Source organism: Aquila chrysaetos, chromosome 4, assembly GCF_900496995.4.
Source record: "Aquila chrysaetos chrysaetos chromosome 4, bAquChr1.4, whole genome shotgun sequence".
NCBI classification, from domain to species: domain Eukaryota; kingdom Metazoa; phylum Chordata; class Aves; order Accipitriformes; family Accipitridae; genus Aquila; species Aquila chrysaetos.
The window spans coordinates 56,831,409-56,847,589 of record NC_044007.1 but is presented as its reverse complement, the minus strand read 5'-3'; the positions used below and the strand labels follow the sequence as shown (position 1 = coordinate 56,847,589).

Genomic DNA, 16,181 nt, shown 5'->3' with positions numbered 1-16,181 from the left:
AGGTCTTGTGGTCTGCCTCCGTTACTCGATGCAAACCTTGTACGCCTGAGAGGACAGGAGTCCAACATCTGCAGGAAGGACAGTCTGGATAACGTCTCCTTCCAGAGCAGGCAGTCGTCATACCTGACGGCGGAGTAAAGCGTGCGGCGACCCGCTCCTTCTGGACGAGCAGCCATCACACGGGAAGCCACGAACCGCCATCGGGCGCCGCGCGCCCCCGCGCGCCCGCGCTCAGCCAGCGCGCTCCCGCCGAGGCGGCCGCGCGCGCCCCCCGCGCGCGCCCCCCGCGCGCAGCCGGGCGTCGCCGGCGCATGCGCGGGGCGGGGTCTCCTTGCTGCTGCGCGGAGGGCGAGCGTAGGCCTCAAGGAGAAAGAAGGAAGGAAGGGAGGGTGGGTAGACGGCCGCCGCTTGTTGCCGTCGCCGCCATGTTCCTCTGTGCTCCCCTGCGGGCCGCGGCCGCGCGATCGGTAAGGGGGAGGCTGCTGCGGCGACGCGTCTGTCCCCGCCGGTCGGGGCAGGGCGCCCGCTCGGCTGGAGGAGGCTGCGGGAGAAGAGGGAGCCCGCGGCGGGGAGGGGGTGGGCGGGCAGCGGGGCCCCGTGGCGGGGCCCGGCTTCGGGGAAGAAAGCCCGGCGCAGCCGGTGAACGGGCGCCGCTGCCGGGTGTCTCCCTTGCGGCCCCGGGGCCTGCCGGACTTGCCTGGCGGGCTCTAGAGTTGCACTGCTTGCCTCAAGTGAAAAAGGCTCTAGCAGTAACTGCTTGGTGCTTACTGCAGGTTATTGGGAAGCTTCACAAGTGGAAATAGTGTTTCTGTCTTGCCCATGTATGTAAGATTAACCATTGGAAGGAAAACCCTTAAGTTTGTTTTTCGATCCCAGTTTTTTTAACACCAATTGAAATCCTTTAGGCCAGTGCAAAAAATGGGGTCTTGTCCTTGTTCTTGAAGTCTGAAATTACAGGTTCTGGTTCTTGGAAACAGTACAGCATCTTTCGATAGAATAAAGGGTTTTCATCTGAAGTGCTACTCTTGGTAGGAGGCTGCCTCTTACAGCTACAAACCTGAGGCTTACAATGTGGTGGTGCTCCCTTCACAGCCAAAACTGCATGTGTTCTATTTACTTAGCATTTAGTAGGTCTTGTACCAGAGCATCAAATTCTCATTTATATGCTCCTTTCAGCATTGTCTACAGAATTTCAGCTGTATTTGCATGCTCTACTTACACTTTTTAGTCTTTTGTCTGAATTTTACATGTTGTCTAGTTCACAGAGGGCACTCAAATTGGCATGCCGGTGCAGTTCATTTGATGTGCTTCATGTTAGTTGATAAGGGCAACAGGCCGAGGGTCTCTTGGAAGGGGTGGCACACAGGAATGATCTGCAATCTACAGAGTTGTTCATGTATCCCACAGTTCGTTTTGGCCTCTGACAAAGAATGGCAGGAGATAAATTGCTTTCCTGGCTGCTGCTTTCAGATGAGCCAGAAGTGGAGAGTAAAGAGGAAGTAGGTGCATACAACATAATACACGGAACTGCATAGCAAATCCAGTGCTTCCTGGAAGGGCTGATCATATCACAGGGAAAGACTGCAGCCAGCATGTGAAACTACGCTGCAGGCGAAGCTACATGATTTGCTGCTGAAAAGATTGAGCTGATTAGGTTGCTGTAGTTTGCTGGTACCTGGGCTTCGATTTCAGATCTGACCTCATGCCTGTATTTTTGCTAGTTTGATGCTGATCCACTTAAAATCCCACAGATTTTATACAGTAACAGAAATTAAGTAGTTAAGGGGGGATTTTTTTTTTAAAATAGGCTATACTTCTCTTACTTTAAGAACTCTCAAAATTGGTCTAGAGTTCAATATAAAAATGAATATAAAATTAAATTTATAGAATGTTTGCTTATGACAAGATAATATAATCAAATGATTTTAGTAATAGTGGCTAGAATCCAGCAATCTTGATCTGTTTTGGCATGACACATGCAGACAGAGAACAGCTGAACACAACCTGCATATGGCTCTTATGTCCTTTTGATATTTCACGTTCTTAACTTTGTTCTCTTATGCCTGATCTCACTGTTCAGTTAGATAAAATCTGAAGAAGCTTGTAAATGCTTACTAGAGAAGAACCTCAATAATGGTACTTTCTGCAGACTTTTTAAAGGATGTGCTATAAAGTAACAAATTGGAAAATTCTTCATTGAATATTTGATGAGAATTTGTATTCAAGACAGTTAGATTAAACTGTGGCAGAGTATTATCTCTTTGAAGTTAACTCCTTTAACTTCTACACTGTCTGAAATGGTCAAGATGAGTTAAGAGATGTGCTCTTGTACTAGTACAGGAGAGCCCTTAATATTCTTCTCTTGACTTAATTCAAATTATTAGTGATGACATTAGAATTAATGCCTTACAATTACAGTAGAAATCAAGCTGGTTCTGAAAGCAGTCTCTAGCAGTTATGTAAATTATTAACTATTAATACTATCTACTTTTTGTCTGTAGATAAGACAGATTCGATACTTACATAGAACAGCAGTGTGCAATGCCAGTGGAGGAACCTTATTTGTGGTAAGTAATTTTCTACCTTACTGGAAGGGGGATGTGTAAGAAGAGTTTGGCATATACTTTTTTTAATCTGCCTAAAAGATTCTGATGGGCAGAACTTGCTCTAGAAGCCTGCTGGAATTCACAAAAAAGCATTTTTTCAGTAGAACTTCTTAGAGTGGCAATAGAGTATCAAAAGGTTTTATTTTAGTTTTTTGGCCTTGTGTTTCGTACACGGTGAAGACTCTTGTTCATTAATAGTAATGGTGATATTAGCAGCATTTGTGTGTGATTGAAGATGAGACTTTGTTTAAACTAACTTCATTATAAAACAGTTCTTGTTTTCTTTTTTTACTGAAGTTAATTGAGTTTGTAATTGAAGCCCATGAAACTTTTTGCAGGTGCAATTTCTTGATTTCTAAAATTTGCCACTACCCTTACATCCAGGTCTAGCCCTGTTCACTAGCATACGAAAAGTGTAGTGCTTGTTCATATTATATGTCATATAGCATGTTGCATAATGATTTATAATTGAGGCCATTAGGTGTTATCATAATATGTATAAATAGCAATAGTGATTGCAAAAAAACCCCAAACCCCAACCCTCAAATTTAAATGTGTAAAGCAGATGTTTTCTGTCTGCCTCTAAAGAGAACCTGAAGCATCTCAGAGTATATTCTGTCCCATTCTGCTCCATTCAGAGCTTTATCTAGTCTGCAATTCAACAGCTGAATAATTTTGCATTTTTCCAACATGTAGTAAAAATCAGCACTTCACTAGAGAATTGACCACTGCATTGGAAGCAGGTGCTCAGCATATCTAGACAGATTTTTTTTGTTGCTGTTGTTGCCTTTCTGCAGCTGTCTACAGCTTTTCTCATAAGATGAAGTTAATGGGATTACAGTACGTGCTTCGTATACTTTCCAGAAAACTGAACAGGCATTGATGATTTATGGAGTGAGAGCTAGTATTCAACGAATAGAGGAAGTGGTGTAGGCCAACAACTTAGGAAACTTCAAGTGTAGTTTGAGGTTGATGAAGACAGGCAAAAGGTGGTGTTGGCACCCTAATGGATATTGGTGTCTGGCATATGAAGCTAGATAGCCTTCTAAATTCTCCAGGCATTTTTCAAGATTTATGTAACTGCTTAAATTATTTGCTGGAGGGAGGAGCCTGAAAATAGAGAAAGGGAAGTAGAAAAGAAAGTGTGTGTTTTTGTTAGCTACTTGTGATATTCAGCTCTCTTATTTAATAGCATCATTCACTCCTTTTATTTTTATTCCACAACAGAATTTTTGCTAGTAGAGCATAGGAAATTGTTTGTGTGTGGGTTTGTTTTTTTTTTTTTTTTAATAGGGTAATATTCTTCTATGAAGTAAAAGGCTATGGGAAGAAGATAGTTGGATGTCACTGTGTGTGCGTGTAATTGTTTGCCCTAACTATAACTAAAAACCTTCAGAGCAAATTTCAGATGTTATTTAACACAGCAAATTTCAGGGGAAACTCTTCCTGCTGAGTTGAGCTGAAGGCATTATTGTAACCAACACTAAGTGTTTGTATACAGTCAAAAAATGGGGCACTTTTCCCCAGATTTCTGTAGGGAAAACACATTAGAAAAAGTTTTAGTTTTCTGGAATATTACAAGCAGATGAAGTGTCAAAGGTTGTTTAAAACTGCTTGTGGAGGAGCAGTAGGCTTACCCAGGAGTAACTCTAACCTGTTGTGGTGGTCCTCTTTGTATGTCAATTTACATGAGTGTCTTGGTTTTGTTTTGCAAAGCATATTGGTGCTTCTTGTTGCACATTCTGTATAGGAAATCTATAGGTGAGGAAGAGAAATGCATACAGCATATTTGTTTTGTAACAGCAGGGGACACGCTGGCAGGGGACCTGGTCGTCTTAAAATCTAGTATTAAAAGGCAGTGCTGATTTGCACACCCTTGTATCCCTTTGCAAACTTTTTTCGTGCAAGTTTTTTCTTTACACGTTACCAGAAACATACAGAAATAAGAAAACTTCTACTGAAACTCCTTTTTATTCTGAAACAGCCAAGAAGAGACTTTCCCAACAATTAAACTCAGCTGGTGCCATCACAGGCATCACTCCCAGAAGAGTGTATCAAGTTTAAAACTAGGTAAATTGTTTGCCCATTGTAACCTGAGAGAGCTGTTCCAAATCTATCATGTTTCTGATGGCTAGGGAAGGCCTGATTTCAAAGATACTTTTATTTACAATAGTTACCTTTATTTCTTTAAACATGCCTTCTCTATTTTTAACTTTTATCTGTCTTTAGCCTCCTTAACAGCTAGAACTTAACTGTTCTACTTTGTGGTTTTCAACACAGGGACTGAGTTTCCTTAACACATCGACTGCCCTGATGTGGGCTTTGTCATAGGGCTGCATGGGATTCAGTACAGAAGGTTAGATAATTGCTATATTATAGTTTTAGTTACTTGTGAAGATGGTCAGTGAAATACTTGGGTCTGAGAGCACTTCTACCATTCTTAACTTAAGAAGGTTTATATCTTGAGTTTTGCTGGAATAGTGAATGTAGGGTACTTTACCCTTGGAGGGGAAGTAATAAATTTCTTTCAGTTGCTGATTTGATTGCAACTTTTAACAGGTTGTTGCCCTAAACATCTATTCCCCTGCATACCACACAGTTCTCTCATTTTGGTTTACAGTGTTTTGGACTAATGTTTACCACAGGTAGACAGGCATAGGTCAAGTTTCAGGCCAACTTTTTTGCAGTATACATGAAAGCTCAATTATTCTAGTTATTCTACTGTAATTCTTCAGTGCTCTTTAATAATTCTGTCAAGAAAGACAGATGATTAAATCACTGAAAAAGAATAATAAAATGGCCCAGGTTGGTGTAGCAAAAAGAATGAGATGAACATTCAGCAGCCTTAGTACCTTCCATGAGAGAGTACCATCATCTGTGGGGGCAGTGTGGCTCTGGTAGGCCTTCACAGTGCAGTTGTTCACGCTTTAAGTAGGTTAGGCTGAATACTGCAATAGAAATGTGATACAGTCAAGCTATGTGTAGAATGAAAACATACTGTGTAAGACTTCAGGAAATTGGGGAGCACAAGAAGGGAATTGGGGAAAAAAGGCATGGCTAGAATTTGACCTTGCTTTTCTACAAATTGCTGTAGTTGGTACAGACATAATTGTACTTAGTTTGTGTATACAGGAAGCCTTAATGTATCAGTTTCTCTTTATGAGCATCTGTTATATGAGGAAGGGTTGAGAGAGCTGGGAGTGTTAGCAAAGACTGGGGGAGGAGGGATCTTACCAATGCCTATAAATACCTGAAGGGAGGGTGCAAAGAAGATGGAGCCAGGCTCTTTCTAGTGGTGCCCAGTGACAGAACCAGAGACAATGGCCTCAGAGAACATCAGGCAACACTTTTTTACTGTGAGGGTGACCAAGCACTGGCACAGGTTGCCCAGGGAGGTTGTGGAGTCTCCCACCTTGGAGTTACTCAGAAGAAGCTGTCTGGACATGGTCCTGGGCAACCAGCTCTGGGTGGCTTTGCTTGAGCAGGGGGGTTTGGGCCAGATGACCTGCAGCGGTCCCTTCCAACCTCAACCACTCTGTGATTTAACATAGTATTCCTTCCAATACTGTATCCTTAATTCTGATCTTGTTCTCCAGAATCTGTGTCCTAAGAAAAGGCAGAAATGCACCGATACCATTTAGGAGCAAATCAGCTCATGCAAGTCTCGGATAAATGGTGCATCATCAGACAAATGGAATACTAGGGAACGTGACTGACAAATTCCTAACAGCTCAGTAGACCTAGAACTCTGTTAGCTACTGATGAAAACTATAAAACTCTCCACAGCACAGAATGAGATGAAGCCCATTTAGGAAAATGGAACACAAAAAAAGGTGACATCATCTTATTTAGTATTCACCTGTGTAGCCTTTAAAACATATTTTGGGGCCTTGCTGCACAGAACTGTGTGGCAAACTAGCTTCAGATATAAAGTCTTTATTATTCCTCCTCACATGTAGGGTATTTAAGGATACCAGTTTAGAGATGATACACTGAAGAGCTGTTGTAGACAAAGAAGGAGATTTTAATAGATCAAATATACTTACTTGCAAAAGAAATTGAGATGAAGTACAACTGTAACTATCAAATAGTTATGGAAGGCAAAATAGCAGACTGAAATAAAATGGGTATGCAAATTTGAGAAGGAAAAGTTAAGTTATGGAAGTACTTATGAATCATGGATTTGATCTGTGCAGCTAAGACATAGAACAGGTCTGTAAGGGAAAAAAAAAATTAAAAGTTGCATGGTATTCCCAATTAGTTTTTCCTCCATCAGCCTCTTTTTGAGAACTTTCCTTAAAATTGGTAGAAAACCCTCAGCAACACTACATATGAGGAGTCAAATCCTGTATCTGGAAGGGTCAGTCTAAAATAATGGCAATTGTGTTCCTAAAAGCTGTTTTATGTTACCTTGTAGACCACACAATAAGCAATAAATTCATACTTAATAAAATATTAGAGTGTTCAAAGGCTATTGATTATCTTTCTGCAATGCCTTTTATTAGGGGAAAGTCATCCTTAGTGGAGAAGTATATATTGACTGTAGTTTTATATTTGACTTGGAACTGTGGTAGGGGTACAAGCTCTCACATTGATGGGAGCAGTAGTACTGTCTGCTCTAGGATATAGACAGGATAAGCAAAGGGAATGTCTCATTAGACTAACAGATATAATTTAAGTTTTTGGCCTTTCAATATTTCCATATTAATTTCTAAATCCAGGAATAGCTATGGAGCATACATATTTTAAGTTCTGCACTGATGACAGTCTTTCAGTATGCAAGTATCTTGCAATGTTAAGATTTTTCATTAAATCCTTCACTGCTTAATATGAACACAGCGTGGAAACTACAAAATCACCCTAGATTACTTGAGAAAATGATCAAAGTGAAAGCCAGTGGAGTGGATTTCTTTCTCCTAAATATATTTTTAAAGCTTTTATCATTAGCTGGTTGTAGATTACTTTTAACGTCAAGCCTCAAGTATAGCTTGCATTTTCCCCCAAACTTTCCATTTAATTTGAAACTTTCTCAATTTGAAAACTGTATAAAGTTTGGAATGAAACTTAGCTATGAGTGTTTCAAGGATACCATAATGAGCTGCTTAAAGGTAACTGAAAATTTTGGGCAGGAAGTTTTTCTGGTGGATAAGGATTTTCATCAGAACTAAAGATTTTATTACAGGAAAATGTCACTTTCTTCAAGACTTCCAAATTTGTATTTTCTGAAAATAGAAGAACTAATTTCAATTCGATGTTTCCCTAGAAGACCACCTTAAAAATAATATAATAGAATACCTTATTTTGGAAATATTAACTCAAAATTCTGCTTCTTCCATTCTGATTCAGAGTTGTATCTAAAATTAAAATGTTGAAATCCATTACAAATCAAAAGAATATGTTAAAATGGATTAATGTGTTTGAATGTGCAAATGTTTTAGTTGTATAGCAAGCTTCTTGATGAATTTTTAAGTTTTTACAGTTAATGCCTAATGGTGAAATTAAAAAATGGTCTGCTATTTAAGTCCCTTGTTGTTTATTAAGGTATTAACCAGAGGACTGTGATGAGTTTGAACATAATTGCTAAACTGTATTAACAGTGTTAAAAAAAAGTATATTTTGGTAACACCATATTCCTCAAGAAATGTTTTTAATAGGCAATAACAGGAATAAGTCATTATTTTTAAGAGTGATGAAATAATTATCAATATTTTTTATAACTTTCCCAGACATTTAATCATTTGACTACTATGAAATTTTTATCTGGAATATATCAGTTTTATTCAAGCAACTCAACTGTTACTGTCTAATGTAGAGAAGATGTTTTATAACAGTAAATCTGTCCTGAATAATTTCCTGACAGCCCTATTTTTACATGTTTTCTTTTTCTTCTCCTGAAGCACAGAGATAGTCCTGAAAATAATCCAGATACTCCATTTGAGTTCACACCTGAAAACCAAAAGGTATGCGGACAAAAAAAGTTAAATACACAGACTTTGTCTTTAGATCAATACTGATACTTTTTTTTTTCCCCTTTTCCCTTTAAAAAGCGAATAGAAGCAATCATAAACAACTACCCAGGGGGACACAAGTCTGCAGCTGTCATGGCAGTACTAGATTTGGCCCAAAGACAGCATGGATGGTTGCCCATATCAGCTATGAACAAGGTATTTAGTACTTAATTATCTTATTATGGTTTTCTTTAAATATCTTACTAGAATATTAGCATTTATTTATCAAAGCGTACTAACGTGGGAATTTACATGTGGCACAGAATTGTGAGAATTCCCTTTGAGACTACATTTTAAAAAATAAAAGGGAAAACTAATGCAGAAAACTCAGGGCTCCATTGTCTACATAATGTTAGCCCATTTACAGACAGAACAAAACAAAAATTATATGAGCCTTATTTAGATAGGCTCTTTCCCCAGAATCATCCTGGAAGTAGGAACAGAAACTTGAAAGATTTTGTTCACTGCTGAATTTGGGGAAAGAAAAAACATAACGATGGTGGAGTTTTTCTCCTCCCCCATTAGTGGTACTACACACATTCCCAGTGTTGTACCTAATCTTTAGGCCTTTAAAGACTTCTGCAGAGCAGTGTTAATGCCTCACAGCAAATGCTCGGTAGACTTACCAAGTTATTTAAAATTGTTTCAAAACAAGCAAGTAAGCAACTACGCTGCTCCAAAGTGATAGGTTGTGTGACAGTAATCAAATACCAAGAAATAAAAAATTCTGGTTTATATTCATATGAATAAATCTAACGTTTTGTGTTACAATCTGTCATATCATCAGTTTTAAAGTGAAAAGTTTTAAATTCAATCAAGATATGCTAAGTGAGGATTGTGAGCGTTACAGAAATTACTGAAGGATTTAAGTGCACATTTAGAGAAAGGCAACTTACCTCTGTTTGTACAGTGTAGCATAAAGCCTCAAATCTCCATTAATACTGAACGGGAAAAGTATTTTTGGTTACTTTAAGTTTCAGATTCATACTATGTTTAAAATTATCTTAAGATTTTTAAATGAACAAATATTTTCCATGGTTTGTTATTTGCCTGCAATAGAGACTGGAACATAAACCAGTTACCCTTTTGAAAACAGAGCCAGTTCTCAACCTGAACAGTTTGCCAGGGTTCTAGGTTAATGAGGTCAGGGATATTTGCACTGGAACTGGCTCCATGGAGATCATGCTTCACTCCCTATTTACTAGCTGTGACATCAATCTGCACATGTAGCCGTGCAATTTCTAAGGCCAGCCCCAGTACGTCACAGAACCTGAGACAGACCTGCTTTATCTGAATTAGGTGAGCATAGTACCAGCCTATAAGTATTCCCTTACCAAAAGGCTTATGTGGGTTAGTATGGGCAGATGTGTAAAAGTTCATTCATTCATACAGCAGAAGAGCAATATGAGCTGGAAATGACAATGAAAGCTGGAACCCGGCTGACTTCTTGCATCTAGACTGTGTGTGATGCTAGATGCTGGAGGGGAATTGACTTGAACTCCTTGCTGTGCTAATCCATGGCTTACTGGAGTTTGTGCTCAAGAAGGGTGACTCCAATCAGAGTAACTCAGGTGTCTTTTCTTGGCATTTGAAAACAGCTGTGCTTTGATACCCATCCCCTCCCTGTTATTTATCTGTTACTGCAGACAGAGGACAGGTGACTACTGAAATGATTTGTTAAATGGCTTTACTGATGCCCTATAAGAATTCAATATAGTGTCTGCTTTCCCCTTGTTCCAGGTTGCTGAAATTTTAGAAATGCCTTCCATGAGAGTGTATGAAGTAGCAACCTTCTATACAATGTATAATCGCAAACCTGTTGGGAAATACCATATTCAGGTCTGCACTACCACACCTTGCATGCTGCGAGACTCTGATAGTATTTTAGAAGCCATTAAGAAGAAACTTGGTAGGATACAAATTTGTAATATACTTTTTACTTTTTTTTACCTTTGTTTAATGATACTGAAGTAGAATTTTTCATATGATGGGGACAGAGCAATAGTATTGAAAATATGGAGTGAAATCATTGGCAAATAGGTACTAAGCACTTCAAATTTCAGATTTTGTATTCTTTAAGGATTTCAGTACAGTAGAGCAGAAAAGGCCATTGACTGGAGTGCTGTTTAGTGGTCTTAAAAGTGGTTTTAAAGGTAATTTGCCAGGAAATGCATTATTCTAATATGACTCTTGGACTGAGAAATTAAGCCCTATCCCATATATATGAGAGGACTCTGAATGCTATGGCACTTTTTTGTAAGCAAAATAAGATTTTTAAGGTATATGCTATATGAATGTTGTTTGTGAGGCTTTTTTTTAAGTAAGGTGATAGAATCATAGAATGGTTTGGGCTGGAAGGGACCTTAAAGATCATCCAGTTCCAACCCCCCTGCCGTGGGCAGGGACACCTTCCACTAGACCAGGTTGCTCAAAGCCCCATCCAGCCTGGCCTTGAAAGCTTCCAGGGATGGGGCATCCACAACTTCTCTGGGTAACCTGTGCCAGTATCTCACCACCCTCACAGTGAAGAATTTCTTTAGATGAAATTTGTCTTCATGTGTTACTGCAAAGATAGCTTAATTTAACTGAAACTCTTAGCTTGAGAAATAAAAGCATTAAGGATGATTGTGTAGCTCTTACTGAGACATGGGCCTTACTTGAGACTTTATTAGTTTTTCCCCCCTTCTAATAACTATGGAGGAGAACTGCTTTTCAGCATTCTTCCTTCCATGGAGAATTTTGTTGAAGATCAGACTCCAAGATGTTATTTTGGCTAATGTGCCCTCTGGGGAAGGTCTGTATCTGTATCACTAGAACAATAATGTGTCATAGGAGCTAAGTATGTGTACAGAGTTGTTCAGGAAATAAGCCTTTATGTATAAACTTGGAAGTCGCTTATGAATTTGTAGCTAACTGTTAATGCTTGGATCTTGGTTAATTTGGGAATTCAGTATTCACCACTGTATATTAGCACATTTTGTATCAGCACAGGAAAGCTGTGTTTTTCCCTGTTTTTCCATTCTATTGTATTGATAACTAAAAATGTTCCTTAGAGCTGTTAGGTTTCTTGGAATTGTCATTTCATGATTATTTGTTAATAAATCATACCTGTAAACGAGGTCTCAAAAATCTATCTGAAGACTGACTTCACAGTTCATTAGAATCTTTTGTTTAATGGAAACATTTTGGACTCATTTAAGAGGATTTAACTATGCAAATGTTTTTAAGGCCAAAATACAAGTAATGAGAAGACTGTGAAGTACTCAGACTCATGCTTTATTAATCATGTTCAATAACTATTGCTGAACCTAGTATTCTTTATTGGTTTAGGTATAAAAGTTGGGGGAACAACACCTGATAAACTCTTCACACTGACAGAAGTGGAATGTTTAGGTGCTTGTGTAAATGCACCGATGGTACAAATAAATGACAATTACTATGTAAGTATTACATTCCCTTTTAAAAGAATAAACTTCTTTGCTGGGTTACTTGTATTTTCACTTGTTTTAGATTCTGAAGTTTTGGTCAGTTACTTTAAATTCCTATTGGCAGAGACAACTTACAATGTAGAGCATCTTTTAGTTTCTTGGCCTCTTGCTGCCATCTGTACCTGTATCACATCGTATCAGTGTATTTTTCCTTTCAGTTACTGTCTTGATTTATGCAAGTGGGTGATGCATTTTTGTGATAGTGGTCTGCCCATAAATCTGGAATTTGTAAAGAGGTATTTGATAAGCTTTTAAAAGCACTTCAAAGAAGTCTGTTGGAAAGCCTGGACTGGTTTAACACTATTTTTGAACTTTTAGACTTCTGAATTACAGTTTACTTGGGATGCCATAGACCAAAGGAATTAATGTATTGACTGAATCCAGCTTTTTAAAAAAAACTTATTTTTAAAATATTTTATCACAGTCTGATTAATTTTTTGAGAACTGTTGTCTTGAACTGTACCCACAATTTTTTTTTGGTCACAGCTGACACCGTTTTGCAGTATGTGCAGTGGCATGTGTATATTGGGTCGGCAGAGATCAGCTCACTAATGTATCAAGGAAGCTGAAAACACATATGTAAAACAAAAATTTTAACATTAAAATGACAGTAGACTTTTTAATTGTCCTAATTCTTTAAACCAGTATGTGTGTTTATGGACAGGATCAAAATTACCTATGCTAGGATCACACCCAAGAGAGCCACTAATGTAATGAATTTTGAATCCTGCAATTAGCAGAATTGCTGATTCTTTTTCTGTTTTGTCCATGATTTTTTTTTTTTTTTTTTTACAGGAAGATTTGACACCTAAAGATATTGAAGACATAATTGATGAGCTAAAGGCTGGCAAAGTTCCTAAACCTGGCCCAAGGTATGCTATATTGGTATAACACTGGCCAACTACTTGAAGGCTGATCCTTTTGAGAAACTCTATTCCTGTTCCAGTGATTTGAGTTCACAACCTACAGCTAAAAAGCATTCATTAGTTTACTGAACACAACAGCATGCATTCAGTGCCTTTCTATATATTCAAAGCCACAAAGAACCTGAAAGTACTGAGAAGAGAATTGTCATTTTCTTGATGACTGACTAGAGAGGATGTGCCTGAAATGTGAAAAAGCCAATTCTGATTTGGCTTAGTACTTAATAGGTGAATGATATCACCTGTTGGCATTTTTGGTCTAGATCATGTAAATCAACAAATGCCTGTTGTTGTTTGATTTCCCCCCCCCCCCCCCCCCAATTTCTGACAAAACCCAGGAAGATCACAAGTTTGTGAAAGGGTTGTTATTTCTGAACTCTTCTTACCTGTTATTTCCCACTGTTCTTTGTTAGTGCAACTACACATATGTTGGTGTGAATGGAGGAATTAATTTGACTTGGGTGTGTTACTGGCCTGGTTTCAGCTGGGATAGAGTTAATTTTCTTTCTAGTAGCTGGTATAGTGTTATGTTTTAGGTTCAGTATGAGAATAATGTTGATAACACACTGATGTTTTCAGTTGTTGCTAAGCAGTGTTTATCCTAAGTCAAGGATTTTTCAGCTTCTCATGCCCAGCCAGCAAGGAGGCTGGAGGGGCACAAGAAGTTGGGAGGGGACACAGCCAGGGCAGCTGACCCAAACTGGCCAAAGGGATATTCCATACCATGTGATGTCATGCCCAGTATATAAACTGGGTGGAGTTGGCCTGGGGGGATGGCTCGGGACCTAACTGGGCATCAGTCAGCAAGTGGTGAGCAATTGCATTGTGCATCACTTGTTTTGTATATTCCAGTCCTTTTATTATTATTGTAATTTTATTATTGTTATAATCATTATTAGTTTCTTCCTTTCTGTTCTACTAAACTGTTCTTGTCTCAACCCACAAGTTTCACCTTCCCCCCCCCCCCCCTTCTCCATTTCTCTTCCCCATCCTACTCCGGTGGGGGGAGAATGAGTAAGTGGCTGTGTGGTGCTTAGTTACCAGCTGGGGTTAAACCACAACAGTTACCTCTTCCTATACAGTTTCTATAATGATTTTTTTTTTGAATACAAGAACAATAATCTTTAAAACGATTATAGTTTCCAAACACAGGGAAGCATCTTTAACAAAAGTGTAAGTCCTAAAATTAGGTCCTGCTTTTGGTATTACTGGGATCAACATCACTTTTAAATAAAGAGAAAACTAGTGGTCCTATCTTACATTTCAGTTATGAAACTATTTGTTACTACTTGAATTTGGAATCCTTTTGATTTAGGAGTAGCACCACATATTTCTGAAGGATGAATACAAAGAACGAAAGAAAAAAAAAAGCCTTAAGTCAGATTTGTTACTGTCTTCTATCCAGTGATTAAACAGTATCTGAGGTTATAACAATACCAGCAATGAATAAAAATGCTTTCATTTTTCAGGAGTGGACGTTTTTCTTGTGAGCCGGCTGGTGGCCTTACTTCTCTGACTGAACCACCCAAAGGACCAGGTTTTGGAGTTCGAGCTGACCTCTAAGCATTTTTGTAATATAGTATGAACTGTATGAAAAATAATAAAGTAACTTTAATCTCAGTAAAATGATGAACATTCTAATACTTTTTTAAAAAATGAAGGAAGCAACAGCAGTTAGACTATCTAACTTACCACTGTTTTAACTACTGCAAAGCATAATTCTAGATTTTAAGAAAAGTGATTCTGTAGACTGTAAAGTGACTCACTGGAGAAGCAACAAAACTGACTGAATTTCAAGTCTGGCAAATGCACAAGGAAACAAACTGAAAGGAGATTATCTGACGAAACATTATAGCATGTTACTTTTAACTGCAATTAAACAACAAACAAACACGAAAGGTGATCCAGGCTGTGTTGTGTAAAAAATCTGGTAGGTTCAGTAAGTGGTTCTTCTTGAGTCTAACTCTCTTTACTACCATTCAGTGACCAGGAAAAATGTGAAAAATCTCTTTTTATCATGTTACAAAAAACCCCAAGCCTGACCCAAATGGCAGGAATACTCCACTAAAAGTGAACAGCAACAAGAAGCCACTTCCTGTACAAATTTATGCAATACAGCCAAGGTATGCAGTTGGGGGAAGACAGAATATACCACAAGAGTTTAATACATGGCTAAGTGTAATATGTGAAACTAGTTATTTGATTGACACATCTTTCTTTGACCTTACTGCAGTGTATTGGCTACTTTTATAATCTGTGTGAAATTGAGGTATTTCTCCTAATAGAAAAAAGTTGAAGATAATTAAAAAAAAAAAAGACTGCATATTGACACTTCATACATATGCTTGTAAAATATGGCAAATGCTTTACGTATATACACATACATGCATTTCAATGTAAACTAGGAAATGTGAACATGTCAGTCATCTGAGACCATATTGTGTCTGCCTCTTTGAGAATCTGCTGTGGAACTTATATTCTTACCACAGTTAATGTGATAGATGGAGCTTAATTGTATTTATATTGTATTCTATATTTAGTTTGTTTTGATATTCTGATTAACAGTACTTCCTTAAACTAATCTCCCTCTTCTGAGTCAAATTTTGTATCTACAGATTTCCCTGCATAATGATTATCTCATAGAGTTTGTTTGTGCCCCACCTTTATTTCAGTAGGCTCTCTGAAGTTCCTTGATGTATTGTTAAACAAGTAGTGTTACTGTTGGTAGTTCCAAGAGCAAGATTACATACAAATGATATATGTATTTAAACTTGCTATCCCTTCTACATTACTAAATTTATAAAATGAAATCATTGAATTGCATACAAATGGAAAAGTAAATTGATAAATAAATACAAGTCATGAGTGAAGCAGTCACCCAATAAGCATGAAAAAAATCTTGTATATAAGTGCTATGGAACACTATGCATATGAGAAAATAGTACATGGATGGAAATACCTGTAATTGAAAGTTGCTGAATGCTCTTCTGAAAGGTCACTCCAGTATTTCTAATAGCCACACACCTTCTAGCAGGCCAGGCATCTGGCACTATGTGGCACTTCTCTAGAGACATGAGATAGCATATTACAATTTGATGCAGACAGACTCATTTTAATATACCAGTTTGTAACTAAGCTGTTTGCTTAACTATAACA

General features: G+C 38.2%; 1 protein-coding gene and 1 long non-coding RNA gene across 2 annotated transcripts; one reads left to right on the top strand and one right to left on the bottom strand.

Annotated features, from left to right (window-relative positions):
- Positions 1-293: 293 nt before the first annotated feature.
- NDUFV2 (NADH:ubiquinone oxidoreductase core subunit V2) lies at positions 294-14,651 on the top strand. The gene is made up of 8 exons (XM_030011367.2): positions 294-467; positions 2,502-2,567; positions 8,504-8,566; positions 8,654-8,770; positions 10,355-10,523; positions 11,945-12,054; positions 12,898-12,974; positions 14,495-14,651. Exons 1-8 carry the CDS (start codon positions 312-314, stop codon positions 14,586-14,588), a joined length of 852 nt encoding a protein of 283 aa, XP_029867227.1. The 5' UTR covers positions 294-311; the 3' UTR covers positions 14,589-14,651.
- On the bottom strand, positions 5,331-14,545 carry LOC121233235. Its single transcript, XR_005932167.1, has 4 exons — positions 14,463-14,545; positions 9,511-9,555; positions 7,902-8,552; positions 5,331-5,554 (listed from the first exon to the last, which is right to left on the bottom strand). It is a non-coding gene; the product is annotated as an uncharacterized LOC121233235 (long non-coding RNA).
- Positions 14,652-16,181: the final 1,530 nt, after the last annotated feature.